The sequence below is a fragment of the Triturus cristatus genome, chromosome 3_2, assembly GCF_964204655.1.
Source record: "Triturus cristatus chromosome 3_2, aTriCri1.1, whole genome shotgun sequence".
In the NCBI taxonomy this organism is placed as follows: Eukaryota; Metazoa; Chordata; class Amphibia; order Caudata; family Salamandridae; genus Triturus; species Triturus cristatus.
The window spans coordinates 584,225,942-584,246,687 of record NC_140584.1 but is presented as its reverse complement, the minus strand read 5'-3'; the positions used below and the strand labels follow the sequence as shown (position 1 = coordinate 584,246,687).

Genomic DNA, 20,746 nt, shown 5'->3' with positions numbered 1-20,746 from the left:
TTATTGAAATGGTGTGCCCTTGTGTAATGCCGATATGGCGGTGTCTCACTGCAAGCCTTTTAAAAAACTCCCGGAGCTCAGACCCGGCCCACTTAAAGACCTGCATCTGACCAATGAATGAAAACCCTGAACTGAAACATGGCGAGGCTGGTAAAGGAGTCAGATGGAAACCTTACTGCCGAAACATATTTTGCAGGCATTTATTTTATAAGGAATTCACAAACTTATTTTTGAAGAACGCACACTCTGTTATTCTGCTCGGTAAAGAATGCAAGCACGAGAAATTATTTAAACATGTAAGGTAGCTAAGTCGGTTACTGTTGCTGATGCAGATATCTCTGTGCATCCCGCAGAATATAGGTTTGATAAAAGACTGAGCGAAATGAAAGGGCATTAGCATTCTGCATAAGGTAGCCACGTGGCTTGAAGTCAGCGTTCAAACAGTTTCAATTCAGGCTTTCTTTTACTAACCACCGTAATTCTGCACTTTAACCAAAGTTATTCTACTGAAGACCAAAGCTCCCGAACTGCACTAGGCTGTTACATGAGGAAACGCTGCTTCATAGGTGACAAGGAATGCGGAAACCATCTCAAGTTGCTCACATGGCAGACCTAGGATACCCCATACAATACTACCCGGTTTTCTTTCTTAATTGCGTTCTGCTACTTGCAGTCCTTAATTTAAAATAAACTTTAACAAGTTGCCCGGTTCCCGCTGCGTGTGAGTAGCGCCCAGAGTTGTATCTGTGCGCGTGCAGTGACGACAGAAGGAAGCGGGTGCCATAGACTGCCCGGGCGGCCCCTAAAGCAGAGCCCGCACACGAGCCACAGCCATCGCCTGCAGACGAGCGCTATTAAAAGATGCTCTTCTGAGAAGAGAAAGGGCTATATTTAGCGAGCAAGTTGCGTAACAACAAAGCAAAGCCGGACCGGGCGTCGACAGGCTGTGCAACCAAAAGCAACCAGGGACGCACCTTTGTGGGGGGAGATTTTAGGCTCCGTGTTACCTCTCACACCTTCAGCTACTCCTTCATATTGAAAAGTTGTGTGCATATTGCCACTTTTAGACCCATATTTCTAAAGGTAAGCCCAGAAATACAATACCCAGCCTGCACAGCGAGGTAGCAAAATAGCCAGAGTAGAAGGTGTCAAAAAGGCCGATTAATTAAGGGCTTGGCTAAAAACGCATAAGCTAAAAATCTGTGCTCAGCCTGGTGAGCCGCCCTACTTATATTTTGTTGTTTCTGTCATTGCACCCAGATATATGATACAACAAGTAACATACCTACAACAAGTCAGGACTGTTTGCTTTGCAAATGATCGTTAGTTGCATAAGATAAATAAGCAGCAACTATGGCTTGTATATAATATTGAAAAAGCTTCCACTTAAAGCCCTGGTGACACCACGACAACGTTGTCGCTCCCTTGTTTCAAAAGAGAACGGAAATCCAGCGCGAAAATTACTCTTTAAAGGATTTCCCTTCCACTACAACGCTCATCTGGCATGCCGTAACTTCTCCACTAGTGAAAAGGGAGCAGTGCTTGCTGTCACTGCAGTCCGGAAAAAAAAACGGACCGCCTGTGCCAGGGCACAAAACAGACCCGATAAAGACCCATTTCGAGGCCCCTTTAAACAAGCATTGGCATAGCCAATACGTCTCGCATTTGGGACCTTAGAAGTATTTAGTTATGCAGCAGAATATCCTTGGTGCAACAACATCAACTGCTACATGGCTAAACACTTATAAGGTCCCAAAGGCGAGACCTATTGGCTATGCCAATGCTTGTTTTTTAGCTATATAAGACACTACTAGGCGCTACTTTTATTTTGATGCCCGTGCCTATTTTCAGTCCTAGTCAGACCTTGATGTGCACAAAAAAAAGTGATGAGTGGAATGCTTGTTGTAATCTCGCCACTAGTAATTCCTGGGGCCACAATCTAGTCAATCGTTATTTTGCAACACATGCCACCTTTTCATACAAAGAGAATGGGCCTGGCAGGAAACCTCTCCAAAGAACTCTGTAACGAAACTGCATTGTGAACTTTCACTGGTTTCTCTCTTCCTCCAGTATTTTCTGAACAAGTTGAGACAGGTACAATAAGCATAGGGTGGTAGTGGAACAAAGTGCCGCACCTCGTAAAATTAGCTATTTTAGTGGGCATGTAGTATTAAAAAAAAATTGATTCCTTGTAACAACATTGAAATGAATGTACTATGTCCTTAATTGACTGTTAAGAAAATTAACAACAAAAAATAATTATTTCTTTCTGTTCTGCTCCTGTGAAAAGAATTAAAAAGATTTAAATGAAGACCAATTGATGTCGTAAATAGATATCATATGTAACTGTGGAGAGCCGGGGTATATTTCTTATAAATAATTTGAGACGGGTATTAGGAATGTGAATCCCACTAAATAGATAGAGGTCCCGGGGGTGACGTGCTGTATATTTAGGAACTAATGGCCAGATGTATAAAGCAAATTTTCAGTTGCGAACGGCCCGATTCTGCGAATCAGGCAGTTTGCGAACGAAAAAATGCCTTTTTACATGTACCAAGCCCTATTTGCGATTCGGTAACCTATTACCGAATCACACATAGGGTTTGCTACTTGGTATTTGGAAGGGGCGTGTTCATGTCGTCCCTTTCTAATACTGACTCCCAGTGGTTTGTGTGAATGTTTTGTGACCGAAATGCGATCGTAAAACATTCACATTGTACCACCAACTCCAAATTGGTGGTAACCTATTCGCAAATTGGAAGGGGCAACCAATGGACCCCTTCCTTTTTGTGAATGTTGGTGAAAACATTTTTTAAGAGCAGGCTGTGTTCCCACAGACCATTGCCTACTCTTGAAAAAAGAAAATAAAACTTTCATTTTTATTTTTGAAACGCATCTTGTTTACTTTTAAGGAAAACAGGCTGCATTTCAAAAAATAGTTTTATTGATAAGTAATCACAGACATGGTTGTCTTCTAACCCCAGCAGGCTACTATCTCGGTTAGTTTAGTGATTCCCAATAAGTCGCAAACCGTGACCTACCTCGTGAATATTAATGAGGTAGGCATATTTGCTAACCACTGGGAATTAGTACATGGGTGTTTGCGATTCCCAAATAGCGGATTGCAAAAAATTAGCCATTCGGTAATTGCAAAGCCAAACCCATGTACATCTGGCCCCAAATGAGTTAGCAGGATTTCATGTTCTGGTAAAGGCACTTGGGCGATCACTTAAGCTGAATAAATGTAAATTCCGTTGTCAAGAAATCGCATAATATGGCCATTTGGAATGTTTGAGCCAAGCCAAAAGAGTGTCATATGAGGGTCATGTTAGAGCAGGGGTATCCAACCTTTCCTTTAGAAAGAGCTACTTATGATCAATAAAAATCATCCCAAGCTAATAATACTATTCATGCTGTAGTAGTGACCACATCAGGCAAGATTACATTAGTAGCCACCCTATGCAAGATAACTAGCTGTGATCACCTCTGTGAATCAGACAGGGTCGCCAAAAGTAATGTATAAAAGGCTTTGTCAATCTAGAATGTCTTTCTTTACATGGATGATACTTAATAGCCATAGCTTGAATGCCCCTGGCACCAGGAATATACTATTAGAAATAAGTCTCCCCAGCGCCACATGATTACTCAAATATCAGCGTTAAAGATATTTTGGAAATTCATCTATTTTTGTCCAAACATCAGCTTATGAGTTCTGGAAATACACACATTTTTTGTCCTGAATACACACTTTTCAATTTTGATATACATGTATTCATTCAGACAAGCAAATGCTTCTAATTTAGTAGGCAAGTTGGACACAAGAGAGCTACGTACAGGTAGCTTGAGAGCTACCAGTAGCTCGCAAGCTCCTTATTGGAGAAACCTGTTTTAGAGGCAACTACTCATGAATCCACAGAAAATTGGTTTCACGCTAAAAGTGGAACCACTGAGATTGCTACTAAAGAGACGTGCAACATTTATTTGGGGTGAAGCTCAAATCAAAGCTTTTAAATTTCTTAACAAATTGTCAATGCCGCACATCTGAATCCCTATGTTGTGGGAAAGCAGTGTGATCGCAGTGGATACAAGCAATTGTAGACTGATAGCAGTGCTCATGCAACATGATGGCAAGTACAGTCGAACGGTGTCATTTGGTTCCAGAACATTGAGGGAACCAGAGAGAACCTATTGTGTGACCAAAATGGAACTACTGGCATTTGTGCAGGGAGTGGAATGGCAGACGCTCCAAGGAGGACGTAGCGGAGCCCTCTCCTCCCTCCTCTTGTGGCCTCACAGAGAAGGTGCAAGGGCTGCGTAGGCTTCAGCTTGGGGAAAGAGCGCTGTGATGTGACAATTATTGGACAGGGGACAGAAAAGGTGAGAGGACTATGAAGTGGCGTTCCTCGGATAAACTGTTTAAGTTGCAGTGGGTGCGAGCTAGTACATGGGAGAGTGAGAGGTGGAAGAATACTCCCAGGAGGAGAGTATAATATGATTCTCCTGGTCATCCACTGACCAGGACCAAAGTGCCACAGAGCACTCCCCAACCCTCTCTCCCCCAAGCCCATCTCTTCCCCCATCAGTCCCCATTTTCGCTGGACATGTGTTAAAGAGCTGACATCTGTGGTGAAGTGCATTATAAACAAGAGCCTTGATAGCAACTAGATGTGCCAACCACACAATCTGTAGTGTCTTGACAGAGGGAAGGAAGGTAGAGTTGTCCCATCCGAGAAGTGCAATGTTATGAAAGGACAAAATAGATCCTTTTGCATGCCCTGGAGACAATACAGGTTTCACCACTAGGCAAGGGGCCTCCTGAGATCAGATCTCATGGAGAAGATGGGCAACATCGAAAGGGCTGTGGGAGCTGTGGAAGTCCAACTGGAAGGGTTAACAGAGAAAGGGGACCGGTGTAGAACAGTAACAGGTGAAGTCTGCAAGCAGATTTCAGGTGTTGGAGCGCTTAACTAAAGAATCCTATGCTCCGGTGCAAGATTTAATATCTAATGTGGTTGAGTGCTTCACACTGGTAGAAGGCAAAGTCAAGTGACATCAGAATTTACGGAGGGAATCCACTTGAGAGTGCTGGGGCTCTCCACGCGCTTAACAGCTGAACTCATAACGGAGGTGGTGTGTGGACCTTCTGGTGACTTGCTGGCATTGGATACCAAGGAGGTGAACCAAGTTGTATGCAATGCAATTAGACTGTTGCAGAAATCCTGAGGAGGAATGTAAGGCACTGTAATGGTTACTCTCATGACTCCAGAGTCAACGGAAAGGGTGCTGAAAGCTGTGGTTAAGTAGGCCAAGGTTTTCATAGACGAAAGATTACTTCTCTTTCCGACTTGTGTTGAGACAAAGTTAAGAAAGAAAGCCCTTATGAATGTGAGTCATCTGGTGGGGAGAGGTATGATAGTCCAAGTAGGCTTTCCGAATGAAGGTGGAATGTTAGAATGATGAGTTCTTGCGGCCACACTCTGCCCAAACCTTCTTGAAGGCACAAACTGCTATTGACACAGTGTGACACTAATGCTATATGCAAGTAGCTTGTTTAGGATGTGCTGACAAGGAGAGATGGGTGACTTGTGGGCCTGGGGTCCTCACAAAGTTGGGGGTTGGAGATTTTTTCTGTCTCTCTGCTGTTTCCCTACCTCTTAGATGGTCCTAACTGGGCCAGCTGTGAGACGATGTGAGGGTGCAGGCTGAATACAATTTCATTTTCATTGTTAGGATGTATTTGGATTCAAATGTGTTCACACAAGTGCGGATATAGTTATATCCATAGGAGTCGTTTGTGTTAAAGTTCAATAAGACAATGTCAACTTAAAGTGCCCGAAAGCACAATCGGACGGTCCAAGGACTTCTTAGTGGACAGGACTGCCAAGGTACAGTGTAGTGAACATGTGGATCATACTACTTGTGGCGCTTCTCTGGGTTCCTCCATCCCCGGTTCTTTTAAACATTTGTCAGCACCTCTCCGTTAGCTGCTAATAAAGCTGTACGGAGGGTTTGGCGCTCCCAGATCTATGCTGATGACACCCAGCTGTTTTTCCGCCCATAGGAAATATTGACACGGACACCGTTGAATGAAATTGGCGAGACTTGCATGATATTCAATTTGCTGGCTTTAAACAGCTCAAAAACAACGCTGGCTCCTAACTTGCAACCCAGAAGCTTGGCTCTTCTTGTAATATGTTCCTGAATGGTGGGATTGATATCCTACAGCCAAGACAGTAGAAATTTGATGTCCCATGACGATTCCATTTTTATTTTTTTTAAATAATTAATGTGGTGATCATACACTAGAGTTCTACATCATGCACACACTATAGCTCACACGTTTTAAAGTAAGACTAACTATTGCTGCAGCCTCTGATCGGGCTCTTCAAGAAACTGGATGAGCATGCTGCAAAGAATTCAGAACTATGCAGTAAGAGCAGCAATCGAGAAACAAATATGATTATGTCTCACCCTTCCTTTCGCCTGTGCAATCAGTTAAATTCCAATTGTTTTCCATAACCGTGTACACATATTGAAATCACTGCAGGTAGGTCTAAAGCATTTGACAACTGCCACCGGTGGGTATGAGCCTAATAGGGGGTCTGTAGTCCACGAAAGCTAACTTAGTCAGTGTTAACAGTTGAACACGTACTTGGATGGGGAGTGAGGTTGGATGTGATCATTACTAGGGTCTAGATTAAGAACTCATCACTATCTTGTACCTCGGCTGTAATCTCCTAGGACATGCAGGTATGTTGCATCCTCTAGGTTTATGAACTTCAAAAATATATTGGATTGAAGTCAAGATAGAAAACCATGCATGTGTATCACAAGCTGCCACATTGGTTCATTAAAGTGGGAGGCAGGGAAGTCAACAAAAAGTAAATACCCCGCCTGCTGAATGGGACTATTGAAGGTGTACAACCTTAATATCCTTCCATATAAGCTTTTTAGTAACTACATGAGAGAGATACGATTTCTGTGTGTTGCACTGTATATACACACACTCGGATTCAGGTAACTCATGTGGGCAGAAAACGTTGAAACACTGTTGCCAAATATATAATATTGGTCAACACAATGTAAACTATTCAAGAGTAGTAACGAGGTCATCGAGTATTCAGTAGAAATCAGAACAAAAGAGTGGGTACCAGGATTGCTGACACCACTGTCAGGATGTTGGAGATGGAGTATTGCAGAGAGATGATGTCCCGTAGCTTGTTCACATGGCGAAGCACCAGTCCATGGACGATGGCTCCTACAATGAAGTTCAGGTGTCCCACGACGACGAGCGCAAGGCCCAACTTCATCAACACCTTCCCGAAAACGGTGGTGTCCAAGAACCCTGCAGAAGGACAAAAAAAGCACAGCTATGGAAGGTGTGGATCCACTTCACCCAAAACCGTAAATTCAAACTTGACAAACGGACCCCAAATCACAACCCTATTGGTAACCCTATCCCTTACTGAAAAAAGGGTAAAAGTGGGTCCACAGTGTGGATATGATGGCACGCTTGGATGATCTCAAGCCAACCATAACTCTTGCCTAAATGTAACTCTTACCATAAACCCAGCCGTAACTTCAAATCTGACCATCCCCAACCCTGCCTGTACCCCCTAATCCAACACCTACTGCAGCCCCTAACTTTCACCCTCACTCGCAACTATTTTAAAAAATGTTTGACTGTAAACTTAAAGCACTCACAAACTCAAATGAAGAGTGGGGAAAGCAGCAGGCACTTCAAAATAGGAGATGTAAAGAACAAAAGATTGATGCCGCAGATCAATCTGTATTAAATGGCGTACGAGCGCTGTGACTAGATGTTTTGGGAAGCTGTAATAAAAGATGTATTAGCACGATCTGTGGAGGAGAAGTATGGCGTTGGCGTGAAGCCAGGGGATGAACTATAGTAAACATGTAGGGAAGCAGTCAGTGGCTGTTTCTATTTTTGTGCCCATTGGTGTTCCCCAAGGGTAGGGGAAGAGTTTTCAGAGCCTTAAACATAGTGGTATCTCTGGGGGGGATGGGCCGTGCTCCTCTATCTTCATAGCACCTCCCCCTCCCTATAGTGGCCCACAGCTATAGAGTGCTACTAAGGTAGTCAACAGTCATCCATTTAGTAGGTTTGTCCCCAAGTCAAGAATCTGTGTTCCCCGACATTACTTTTGTCGTCACTCTTGACCCCTTCAGAAAGCAAGAGGAGGAATGGAGTGGGCAGGTGGGATCTCTTCAGTGGTCGGGCTGTGTTTCTTCTCTTATTCTTCCAGCACTGCATGTAAAAGAGGTGTCTGTTGGTGGCTGGAAGGGAGGAACTGCAGCATAGGAGAGATCCCGCACAAGGCAGTAGCAACCATAATAAAGAGAATTGCTAATTTCATTACAAGAACGGAGGCTACATTATGCATTATCTTTTAATGCGTCTCCAAGCAGCCGCATACTTAACAATACCAAAGGTTCCAGAATAGAACAAACAATACATAAAAGGCATAAGCTGACAGTAATCTGCCTCTTTTAAATGCGGCTCCGAGCAGATAAGTAACCCTTAGCTCTCTAATAGTTGGATTTGATATGCTTACTGGCTCTTTTCCTAGCGTGGGCTAACCCCCCCACCCCCTCTTCCCCTACCTCACCTCCTTACCGATCTCCAATTTATGGAGATCCCCCCCCCCTTTCTCTCCCAAAAATTTGCTTGCCTTGATGTCCTGCTTTAATAATTTGCTTAATTTTCAGGCTTTAACCTTTTATTACCTTTTAGCACACAAATATGTTCTCTTTTGATAAATCCCAAACTCAGCGATATGGCAGATAAAGAGCCTTCTAACAACCCTAAAGGCCTCCTCTTTGGTGAGGCCCTCATAAAATCCCTAGGTAAATATGGATCAACATTTACAGCCTTGGATAAAGCTCAACAGAATATGAGAATGGTTTTTAATCCTAATCTTTTTGGTCGGGCCGGAAGAAGGAGCCTCTCTTCAGGCCGGTTTAACCAAAGGCCCTTTCCAAGATCCCGTGGCTTTGAACGGGGATATCAACAGTTCAACGCCCCTTTCTACCCTAAAAGAGGTAGAGGGACCCGCTCAAGAGGATTCAGATCCCGTGGCTTATCAAACAACACCAACCCTCCAAGTGAGTACTTCTTCCCCTTCTTTCCCCTTAAAGGTGGGAGGCAGGTTGAAACACTTCTATCACAATTGGAGACTCATCACCAAGGACCCTTGGGTTCTAAACACTGTCAAGGGTTTTATGATAGATTTCACTCATATCCCTACTCAGACTTGTTTACCGAGAGACATACCCCTCTACCTGGATCAACAAAATATAGTAGAGGAAGAAATCTCTGCCATGCTTCAGAAAGGTACCATAATAGAGGTTCCCTTAGAAACCCTTACTTTTGTAAGCACACTTTTTTTGGTAGAAAAAAAAGGAGAAAGGTTGGAGACCCGTGATAAACCTAAAGAATCTCAACATCTGACCTACAGGCATTTCAAAATGGAGGGCATCCACCTCCTAAGGGATCTTCTCTTAGAAAGAGATTGGCTCGTCAAATTGGACCTAAAAGATGCTTATTTCACCATTCATATGGCCCAAATCCATCAACCCTTTCTACAATTCTTGTGGAAAAATATGACACAAATCCATCAACCCTTTCTACAATTCTTGTGGAAAAACCACCTATATCAATTCCAAGCACTCCCTTTCGGACTACCTTCTGCCCCTTGGTGTTTCACCAAGGTCATGAGAACGATTGCTTCTTTCCTAAGAGAAAGAGGCATTCGCACAATTATTTACTTAGACGACATTCTTATAATGTCTCAAGACCTTTCACATATAACCCAAGATCTAAATACTGTGATGAATCTTTTAGAAAGTCTAAGATTCATTATAAACAAGGAAAAGTCCATTCTGACTCCCTCGAGATCTCTGGAATTTCTCGGTTTCACAGTGGATACCTTGAAATGCCTCCTTCTCCCTTTCAAAAGAATTTTGAAAATCAAGAAAGAGATAAGACATGCCTTGAAACAGCAGACCATTCCTCTCAGGGAACTAGCCAGATTACTCGGCCTACTTTCCTCCTCCATTCAAGTGATCTTTCCTGGCCCCCTAAATTATTGAGCCCTGCAAAGGATAAAAGGGAGAGACCTCAGATCTGGTCTCTGGTACGAAGATCGGGTTTCCCTAGCTCAGGAGGCCAAATCGGAATTATCATGGTGGCTAGACAATCTGGACGCTTGGAATGGCAAAGCGATTTTTGGCTCAAAACCAGAGTTTGGGGTACTTGCCTACTTGATCAGAACACGGGTGGCATCTGGTCACAGGAGGAATCATCTCACCATATAAATTAACTAGAGTTAACAGCTGGACTTTATGCTCTGATGAGCTTCAAACATTCCCTCCAGGGCAGATCAGTTATCCTAAAGATGGACAACATGTCCACGGTTGCTTACATCAACCGTCTGGGAGGTACCAAATCTTCAGATCTTTCCAATTTAGCGAAGAGGCTTTGGATGTTCTGTCTAGAACACAAAATCTCCCTCAAAGCGGAATATCTTCCAGGAAAGAATAACATTTCTGCAGATTGGAACTCCAGATTCCTCTTAGACCGCAGCGATTGGATACTCAATGTTTATGTTTTCAAGACCCTGAACAGGATCTGGGGTCCTCTAGAGATCGATCTTTTTATGAGCAGACTATCTTTTCAACTAGAAAAATATTTCAGTTGGATGCCCGACCCAGGAGCTCTAGCAGTGAATGCATTTCTCCAACTGTGGACAGGGATAAAAGGTTATGCCTTTCCCCCCTTTGCCATGATCCAAAGAGTCTAACAGAAAGTCAGACAGGATCGGTGCTCCCTGGTATTAACTCCTTTCTGGCCATCCCAGACATGGTTCCCCCACCGCTCTGGAACTAGCATACCACCCTCCTTTCCCGATTCTCTCCCTAGAGTTTCTTTTAACAGACAGACTGAGATCCTCACCCCCTAATTCTGACAGGGAATTTGAACCTTCTTGCTTGGAAAGTGTCAGGAGATCCAATGAAGTATCAGGCCTTTCGTCATCAGCTGCTATCCTCCTCAGAGTCCTGGGCCCCAGGCACTCACTACAGATATAACAGTATTTGGAGATGCTGGGTTCGTTGGTGCCTGGAAAGGAACTTGGATTCCTTACAGGCACCTATTGTTGACACAGTATACATTCTTGTAGAACTCTTTGATAAAGGTCTCAGCTATAGAACTATCAATTGCTATAGATCTGCCATCTCTGCTGGCCATACTCTTGTCAACGGGAAAACGGTAGGTAAAAGTGTCATTGTCTGCAGAGTAATGAAAAGCATTCGCTTAAGAAGACATCCTAAAGCCAAATATGAAACTATGGGACGTCAACCGGATTCTTGACCTTTTGGTTAGATGGCCAGATAATACCCTTTTAAATAGGAAAAATCTTTCTAGCAAGCTTGCTACTTTCCTATGTCTTATCTCCTGCCGTAGAGTTTCTGATGTTAAAGCCTTAGAGATTTCAAATATATCATACAACATCTTTGGTGTTAAATTCGAAATTTACAGACGTACCAAAACCATGTCTGATTCGATTTTCTATCCCAGTTTTGATCCCTGCCCAAAACTTTGTGTAGTTGATTGCATGAGAGAATATGATCGGAGAATGGCTGTTTTTCGCCCCCCTGGTGTGAAACAATTACTCATTTCCTTTGTCAAACCCCATAAATCTATTTCCTCCACATTCATTGCTAGATGGGTTAAAATTGTCATGAATTTGGCAGGTATTGATTTAAAAAAGTTTCAGGCTCACTTTCTTAGAGGTGCTATGGCCAGTAAATCTCTTTGATCTGGAGGCAAGTTGGATGATATCCTTAAAGCGGCTGATTGGTCAAATGCTAGCACCTTTGCTCGCCACTATTGCAAACCTATTCAACATATGTATTTAGTCTTACAAAGCAACCAACATGCATAATGTAGCCTCCGTTCTTGTAATGAAATTGCAATTCTCCTATTTTCATGACTAGAGAATCTGGATTTCATTAAAGACACGGAGGCTGACATTACCCTACCCTTCCCACCCTTGGGTGAATTCATTTACAAATGTTTACTAGACTTTAATGTCTTGTATTTGACTTGTACTCCGAAATAATGTATTCATTGATAATTGTTTACTAGACTTTAATGTCTTGTATTTGACTTGTATTTTGAAATAATTTTGTTGTCTTTGCTTTGGTAACATTTACCTTTCCTTTTTCCCGGTAATCCTTTATCTTAACTTGGTTTTTCTCTCGTTTGACCTCTTCCTTCAGCCCTTCATGAGGACCCATTGGAAGTTGGAAATTTTGAAGTTTATTACATTTCATGGACTTTACTATTCTCTTCTCTTTCATTTTAAAGAGGCAGATTACTGTCAGCTCATGCCTTTTATGTATTGTTTATGTTCTATTCTGGAACCTTTGGTATTGTGAAGTATGCGGCTGCTTGGAGATGCATTAAAAGATAATGCATAATGTCAGCCTCCGTGTCTCTAATGAATCCAGATTCTCTAGTCATGAAAATAGAAGAATCACAATTTTGACTTAACAAATAACAGATAGAACTTGAGATCCTGTTGTAGCACATTAATGGAAACTGGGATTCACTGAAAGGGATTAATATTGACCCTATGAGCCCAAGGCAGGGGCAATCCACATCTGTACTCCTCCAAAGGATCTTGTGTTTGTGGTGCCTCCCTGACCCCAGAGTGCCCAGCCCGTCCATTTCCTCTCTGGCGTCAATCCACTGCTCCCCTCCATTTCACTCCGGGGTTAACCATTAAGATTAACTCTGTATTCCATTTTCAGTATCCCTGAGGGAACTGTCCGTTCACAGGGGCCTATAGTCCGACTTGGCCTCCAACCTCACTATGTAGATGTCCCAGCTTGACCCTACTGGTGCTCTCAGCTGTCTATGGATGAATTCAATTGTGTCCACTTCAGCAGTCGTCCACCACTGATTATCGCACAACCACCCATTAATTTGCGGCGCACTGGGAGATTTCTAGGTCATTGCTATGCGACATTTAAAAAGTACAAGACCTATATCAATGAAACAGCGCTCGCGCTTAATTTGTTTGGATCCTGGGCATCAGTCCCAGCATACACATCTGTGGTTCGATGCGCACGTCCCCATCTAAAGCCTCCGAGATATCTCTCCCCACCTCCACCCATGTTGGTGCAGGAACAGCACACTCCCACAACGAGAAAAAATGTGCCTCTAACTGCCCGCACCTGGGGCACACAGAAGAGGCACACAAAAACATATGTTTAATGCGCTTCGGAGTGAGGTAGGACTGATGAAGGAAACTGAACTGTACGAATTTCAGTCTGATGTTTCTAGAAACCTTTATAACACGATTGCATCCACTGCCTCTCCATCAGTTACTGACCCAATAAGTATACTATTTGTCTTTAACAACAGGCACGTGCGAGAGCATTTGGAACACAACGCCTTGTATAAAAGAAACAGCTCCTCACCCCCCTCCATGGAAAAGTAGAAGGTGTAGAGGCACAGACACCTTGGGTTCAGCTGGGCCCCACAGGCACCCCATAATAGCAGGTAATACCCTGTGGGTTAGAAAGCTACCAGGCCCAATCTCACAGACATCTGATAGCTCATGAAGCGTATGATCTAGCCATGCAGCCGCTAAGCTCCAATATTCCAGAGTCTTCGCACAGACTCCAATCATGTAGTTCTCCTGTCTCGTTATAGGCCAGCCTCACCCACAAAGATAGCCAAGGGGAGTAGGGAGGATGCCTCCTTTTGTGTGGACCTATTTGTGCCAACAAACCTTAGCTGTTGTAGCCAGTCTACACCACTGTGGCGAGGAGTATTATCTGGTATAGTAACCTCTCAGGTATCGGCCTGCCCGCTAAACTACTTTGCAACTCAAATCTCTCCTAGATGTGTCCAGCACTCAGCCACTGCATCGGCCATTTTAGGCGAGAGGCTGCATAGCTTCATAATTCAAGGCTCCTAAGCCGCCATTCAAGAAAGAGAATTGTACCTTCTGTAGTGCCAGTATTTTCCTGCCATGTCAAATCAGAGTAACGTGCACCTCGGTAAAGAAAGACTTCTTGAGTATCACTGGTAGAGCTAAAAAAATATACAAGAGGTGCGGCCAAATCAACATCATGGCTATTGCAACATGCCCCATTGGTGACAGTTGGGGGAAGATCCAGAAAGGCAGCGATTGCAGAGTTAGGGCTAAGACTTCGCGTAGGTCAACCTTCACTACATCATCTTCCATAGATATGTTAGGAAACCCAGATACCTGAAAGTGTTCCTTCTCCATAACAAGTTAGAGACTGGAATGCCCTCCAGCCGGTCTACATATCCAAACTGAAGAGGGAACAGGCGCGATGTTGCCCAGGTCACGTTGAGTCCTGACACATCCCCAAACTCATTCATGACCTTCTTCAGAGCATCAAGCTATGCAGTGGGCTTTCGTAGATCTCTCAGAGCATCGTCTTCATATAACCAGACTCTGCCCAAGGCAGCTTCAGGAGCAGGTTCAGCTATGGAGATGCAAATACAGCCACTGGTAAACAGCCATAATGTGTGAATGAAAACCATGCTGGGATCCTATTCTGGGAATATGTATTTGGTGTTTATTTCTTCTATTAAGCCTGATGCAAAGTGCTCACATATTGTCAGATTAGTGGACAGAGGCACAGAGATGGTATGATTTGCCCAGCATCAAACAGTTAGTTAAAGTAGTAGACCCGAGACGGCAGCACAGTGCTACTCGCTCTATATTACATTTTGTTGGATATACCTTGACACTGGACACGGTCGTCTCTCCCCGCTGTTTTTAACCCTCACACTTAGTAGCAGCGCTTAGATTTATTCTAAATACGCTCACTCATGCCAAAAAATGTGAAGGAATACATTAATAAAGTGATTTCTCAAGAACACATAGTTTGGCTAAAAGGGGAAGCCATGATTAAAAACTATGCCACCAGTTCCCCCTAGTTTCCAACTAACCTACTAGGTCACAACTTGGGTGGCAGTGATTTTTGTGGGCAAGGCCAAGGGACTATCCTTCACAGGCTGGTCACTGGGAAATGGACTTCATATCAACGGGAGTACTGAAGCAGTTCCCAGTCGAATGGTCTATATACCCAAATGTAATATGATGGTAAACTTATTGCCTTTAGAGCAAGTAGTACTGTGTTTCCGACTTTAGCGAACTATTTGATCTTGAGCAATTCATACCCTCCCTGTGCCCCTGATCACAAATCTGACAATATGTGATCTGTAGACAAATGTGATATTAAAGAGATGACGCACCTTTTGGAAATCTGGGACCTGGGGACCGGCATACGGGGCTCGATAGTTTCCCTAAACTATGCTTAACTTACCTAATCCATGTTTTAAGTCTGTACATTGAGATTTGCAGTCCTGAATGTCTAATGCCATAAGCAGGACTCCAAGTGCAAGAATGCACAGAAGACCCTGGACTGGATGGTTACTGATATAGGGAACCACCAAACTTCAGAGCTCTGTGCAGATCAAGGGAGTACATGTTTGGCAATAGCAGTTCTCTGACAAATGGTATACAGTGTCTTTAAACTCCAGAGTGAGTATTGTGTGCCAGATGCAGCTTTTACAAAAATGTTTCAATGCACCTCATCCCCACGCCTATACAATATTCTTAATTCTGTCTGTATGAAGGGGTCTGTAGAAAGATGGAGCAATGAAGCATGTCCTCTTCCCATTAGTTTCCAAGGGGCCTGTCTCTTCCCAAGTTTTGGGTCACACAGGGCACCAAGACTGGTTTCCTGAATATGGGTAACTAGAGGTTTATTCTACAAATACCAGGATACCATCTTTTCACACCAGATGTGGGGCAATATTTCCAGATTAAGGCAAGCCCTACGTAGATTAGGCAAATAATAAATGATCCTAATGAACTGTCACTGATCCTGTAGGGGACAAGATGAGGCAAGAAACATGTTGCCCAATTATTGTTGATCTCCAGGAACATTTTCTCAGGGGGTCCTCATTGTTTTGAATCTTAACAAAGGATCCTAGTAGTGAAAACGTCCTTAGGGAGTTCTTTAGTTGACTTTAAATTACTTTCTTGACAACTATTGGCCAATCGACTGCACACTTACTGAGTCGGATATCAGAGGCTGTTTCGGACAGAACTCCAATAAAGAGCACCTTTGCTAGGCCCGTCGGGCATTGCAGCGCCAGCCCGGCACAGAGCACAGCCCGATGATGAAGCATGCCACCAGCTGGTGTGTGAGGGATTGTGTTCCGCAACTAATTTGCCTCTGATGATCCTTTATATTTGGCCAATCTATCACAAATGAGAGATTGGACTACTATCTTGGAACAGCGCACACATGTTTGCGTACCTTGTGTCTCCTACAGCAACCTAAGCACAGAGGGGCACTGGCTCTACCAGAGTTTAATTGGCACTATGTAGCATCCCTACTGCGGATAAAACAAAGAGGTCCAAACTACAGTCAGACAAACCACGGACAGCCATGGATCATGACAATGCATGGAGTCCCCTATGGGAGGTAATATGGCTCAATAGAAGGGAAAGGTTCAAGACCGCATACTTATAGAGCATGGCGAACACCACTCTAACTATATGGGATGCAGCGGCAGAGAAACTAGATCCTATTTCCCCCCCCCCCACAAATTCTCTTCAACAAAAGGTTCACTCCGGCTTTATTCCTTGCCCTATTTGATGATGGAAGAGGGGCATGGAGGCAACACCATCTATCGAATGGTCTCATATGAAAGACTGGGGAAAAAAGTAGGTTTCCAATTGTGCCGAATGAACAAGAAATTCCTAATAGAAATAGCCACAAAAGTTCCATTAGCTTCAAGAATTGAGAATGTTTTAAATAAAAGCATGTATAAACACACTACTCTCCACATACGATTCTGGACGTTTCCTCTTGCCTCTCAACCATGCTGGAGAGGAGGCGGCAAAATTAGCGACCCCTTGCACATATTGTGAAATTGGGCTAAGCTTTCATCCATCTGGTCGGATAGCATACAAAGGACGGAAGAGACCCTCTGGGGAAAAGACTAGTTAAAGGACACTGCCTCAGTTTCGAGATCATTTCCCAACCGATTTTACTCCTCTTACCGGGGAGGGACTTGAAGTATTGTTGTTCAAAATTAAAACTGACCAAGACTCAATTGTCTAATGGAATGTTGGATTATAATCCCCCAGGGCCCAAAACTATCTTTATGGACCAGATTAGCTCTCTTTTGGAATCAGTTATTTTGAGCTCGGATTTTACAATTGTTGGCGACTTCAATTTTAATTTAAACACCTTCATGATCCAGACTCAACACGATTAATAGACAGTTTGTACACAAATTGGTCGCACACTGCTCGTCACACCAGCAAGTTGCCCCAAAGGACTGTGGTAAATGACACATTAATAGACAGCTTGGCCTCTTTTGGATTATCCCAGAGATTAAGTGGTCCAACCCACTGTGCAGGGCATTTGCTGGATGGGATTTTTCCAAACTATCTGAACATCACCAACCTGATTTCTCTACCTCTGACCTGGACGGACCATTATGCAGTCAGCTGGCAGAAAACACCCCGGAAAAGCCCCCTCGGGCATTCCAAAATAACTATTCAAGTAGGGCGTGCCATAAAATACAAATGAGTGAACTTAACTCCTCCCTCATTCCCTCAAAACCGAATTTAGCAGAGAGCGTGGAGGAGATAGATGACAGAGGATTATTCTAAGTGGTTGAATTGCGCCCCAGTAAAAGACAGAAACATCAAAAAAGCCATCTCAACCTTGATGAGTCTTCAAAACAGGGGTGTCGAAGACAAGAGCGCAAATGGCGTAAAGAATATGCCCTACTGGAAAGTGCAAAATATGCCTTGCTGATTATAAAAAGCTTGTCTCCGTTGCAAAATCTGCCTATTTTTCAGAGCAAATGTGGTTAGCCGGGGACTCGATTAGAACTCTTTTCTATACTATCAAAAAGCTAACCTTACCCACTGCTAGCAATCCAACTGTGAATAGCCAAGATTTTTATGACTCTCTAACTAGTTTTTTTCAGGATAAGGTTGCAACCATTTATTCTAAATTTACCACGAACAGCGGGATTGGTTTGAATAACAAGCTGCCTTTAAAACTATACTCTGGGAACCCAGGATTCAAGCATTTTTGAGTCTCCCACAGTAGAGCAGCTGATCAAGATTATCCCTAAAATTAAATCCGGCTCCCCTCAGGATCCTTGTCCTCCCAAAATAGTACATGCAGTTCCTGAGACAGTGGCATAGCTTCTGACCAAGATTTTTTCCCCATGTTTGAGGTCGGGTGCTTTCCCTGGAAGTCAGCCGGAGTTATTCCCCTATTAAAAAAAGCTCATTTAAAACAGAATGGATTTGAATAACTATCGCCCAATCTCTAGGCATCCCTATCCTGCAAAGCTAGTGGAGAAAGTGATGAATGAGCAGTTGGCCTCATTAATGGACTCCAATCATCTTCTTGATGATACCCAGTTTGGATTTTGACAAGGCCACGCCACTGAATCAGCGCTGGTTGTGGCTACGGAGGAAATCAGGGCAACATTAGACCATGGCAGAAATGCAGCTCTGGTTCTGTTAGACTTGTCAGAGGCCTTCGATACAGTCATCCACATGCTGTTAGTTGACCGTATGTGCAGCCTTGGGATCAGGGGTCCAGCCCTCGCTCTGCTTCAGTCCTTCCTTTCTGGAAGAAAATAAGTATTGACGGTGGGAGAGTTTACATCAAGAGCTTACTCTCTCCCATGTGGAGTGCAGCAGGGTTCATCATTGGACTCGATAATGTTTAACCCGTATGCAACTCCCTTAGCCAGACCTATGAAATCTTTTGGCCTGTACTTGGTATCTTATGCTGATGACACTCACATTGTTGTTTCACTCTCCAAAGAAGAGTTCAACTTTTGAGAAGTATTTAGGAACTTCATGAGTGATGTAGGCAAATGGATGGAGCACAACCGTCAAACTAAATTCCTCCAAAAAAGAGGTTATTCTGTTTAGGAACACTCCATCCTTTTGGTCTGCAGCTTGGTGCCTTCAGAATTAGGATCTTTACCAATCTCAGTACCTAATGTAAAAAACCTTGGGATAATTTTGGACACTGATCTGAAATACAAAGATCCGATTAATAAGGTTACTTCAGTTTCTTCTCATGCTCTGAGACTGATCAAAAAGATTGAAAAATGTATACCTTTTGATTTGTTTTTTTGTTGTTGTTTTTTTAAACAGTGGTCATCTCTCTGGTACAGACAAGAATAGATTATTGCAACAACTTCTATCTAGTTCTTGGAGGTCAACTGCAAGTCCTTCAAAATGCTGCAGAGCAATTTCTTTTAAAGATCCTTAAATTCCATTCACCAAGCTCAGCTATCAGCCAGCTTTAATGGTTGCCCGTTAAGCAACGTATTGTTTTTAAAGCACTATGCACGGCTTATAAGACCCTTTCTATTTCAAGAAAAATTTGAGGTGGTATGCACCTGGCAGGACCCTGCCTTTGGGATCTGCACAAAATATGGTGGTACCTCCTTTTAAGCGTGTATCCTGGGGTGGGAGAAGTTTCTTCAGGTCCACTGTCTTACATTAGAACCATCTTCCTTTCGAACTGCAATCAGTTCTTTCTCTTGTCATTTTCAGACATTTTCTGAAAACATGTTTTTTTGTCAGAAATAGGAAATCGTGGGTCATCTTTTTTTGTCTTACTTAGCGCCTAGATGCCTCTGGGTGATTGCTTGCACTCAATAAATATTTTCATTCATTCATTTATTCAAAGCCAACAGGTCTTACCTTTGGGACCTATCAGCTTTGCCAATGGTCCTAGCACTGCTCTACAGCATCCCCGATGCAAGAATAAAAAAAAAGTAGCCCAGGAAGCAACATGGAGGGGAAGGAACACGGACGGCACGAGAGGTGGAGCAATCAGACAAGAGAGAGCCCAACATGGAGGGGATAGAAGAAAATTTATGAAATAGCATAGAAGGAGGAAAGCACACAAGCGCATCACAGAGGAGGGTGGGGAACAGGAACATGAGCAGCAAAAGATTAACAGGAGTGAGTACAGTTGAGTGCATAACAAACTCAAGCAGTATTTTAGAATGCTTAAACAATAAGAAAAAGAAGCATCTGAAAAGGAAGGACACAAGTAATATGTCCATGCTCCAGGGGAGGGTGAAACACAAGCGGAGGAAAGAAAGTTCACACATGCAAACTAATCAGAACCCGGCAAATGAGAGTGACAATGAAGCCAACCAATGGTAAGCGATGGCCAGGCTCAAATCCCACTGTACGCTGATAGGTCTCACAACAGGCTGAGAATGCGCCATCTAGTAGGTGAGACTTAATAAATAAGGTACTAGGCTTTCCATAACCATTCATTCTGAGACTTTTTATATTGGCCTTAGAACAAATAATAATGGTCATATCTCCAAAGCAAACTGGTGTATGACACTACAAAGCCTGAGATTGGAAAGCAGTAGCCCGTTTTGTCAAAGAAAAAAAATATAAAACCCCTTCAATATCCCACTAGTTCCACAGACTTTGGTCAATATTAGCAATGGAGTATCTGATGAACAACCTGGAAAATTTGAGAATCCCTTTTGAAATACAATGGAACCCGATGTAGAATTATATGTCAGAGGGCACACAATCACTCTTGCCAAGATGGGGGACCTGGGACATTTTTGCTCACGTAAGGA

The 20,746-nt window shown here is 43.3% G+C and overlaps 1 protein-coding gene across 1 annotated transcript in view; it reads right to left on the bottom strand.

The window, feature by feature from the left end:
* Nucleotides 1–20,746, bottom strand: part of TMEM54 (transmembrane protein 54) — an 85,787-nt gene that overhangs the window by 26,920 nt on the left and 38,121 nt on the right. Inside the window, exon 2 of the mRNA XM_085648369.1 lies at nucleotides 7,152–7,345. Within this exon, the coding sequence (XP_085504495.1) occupies nucleotides 7,152–7,345 (194 nt within the window). The remainder of the gene's footprint in view (nucleotides 1–7,151; nucleotides 7,346–20,746) is intronic.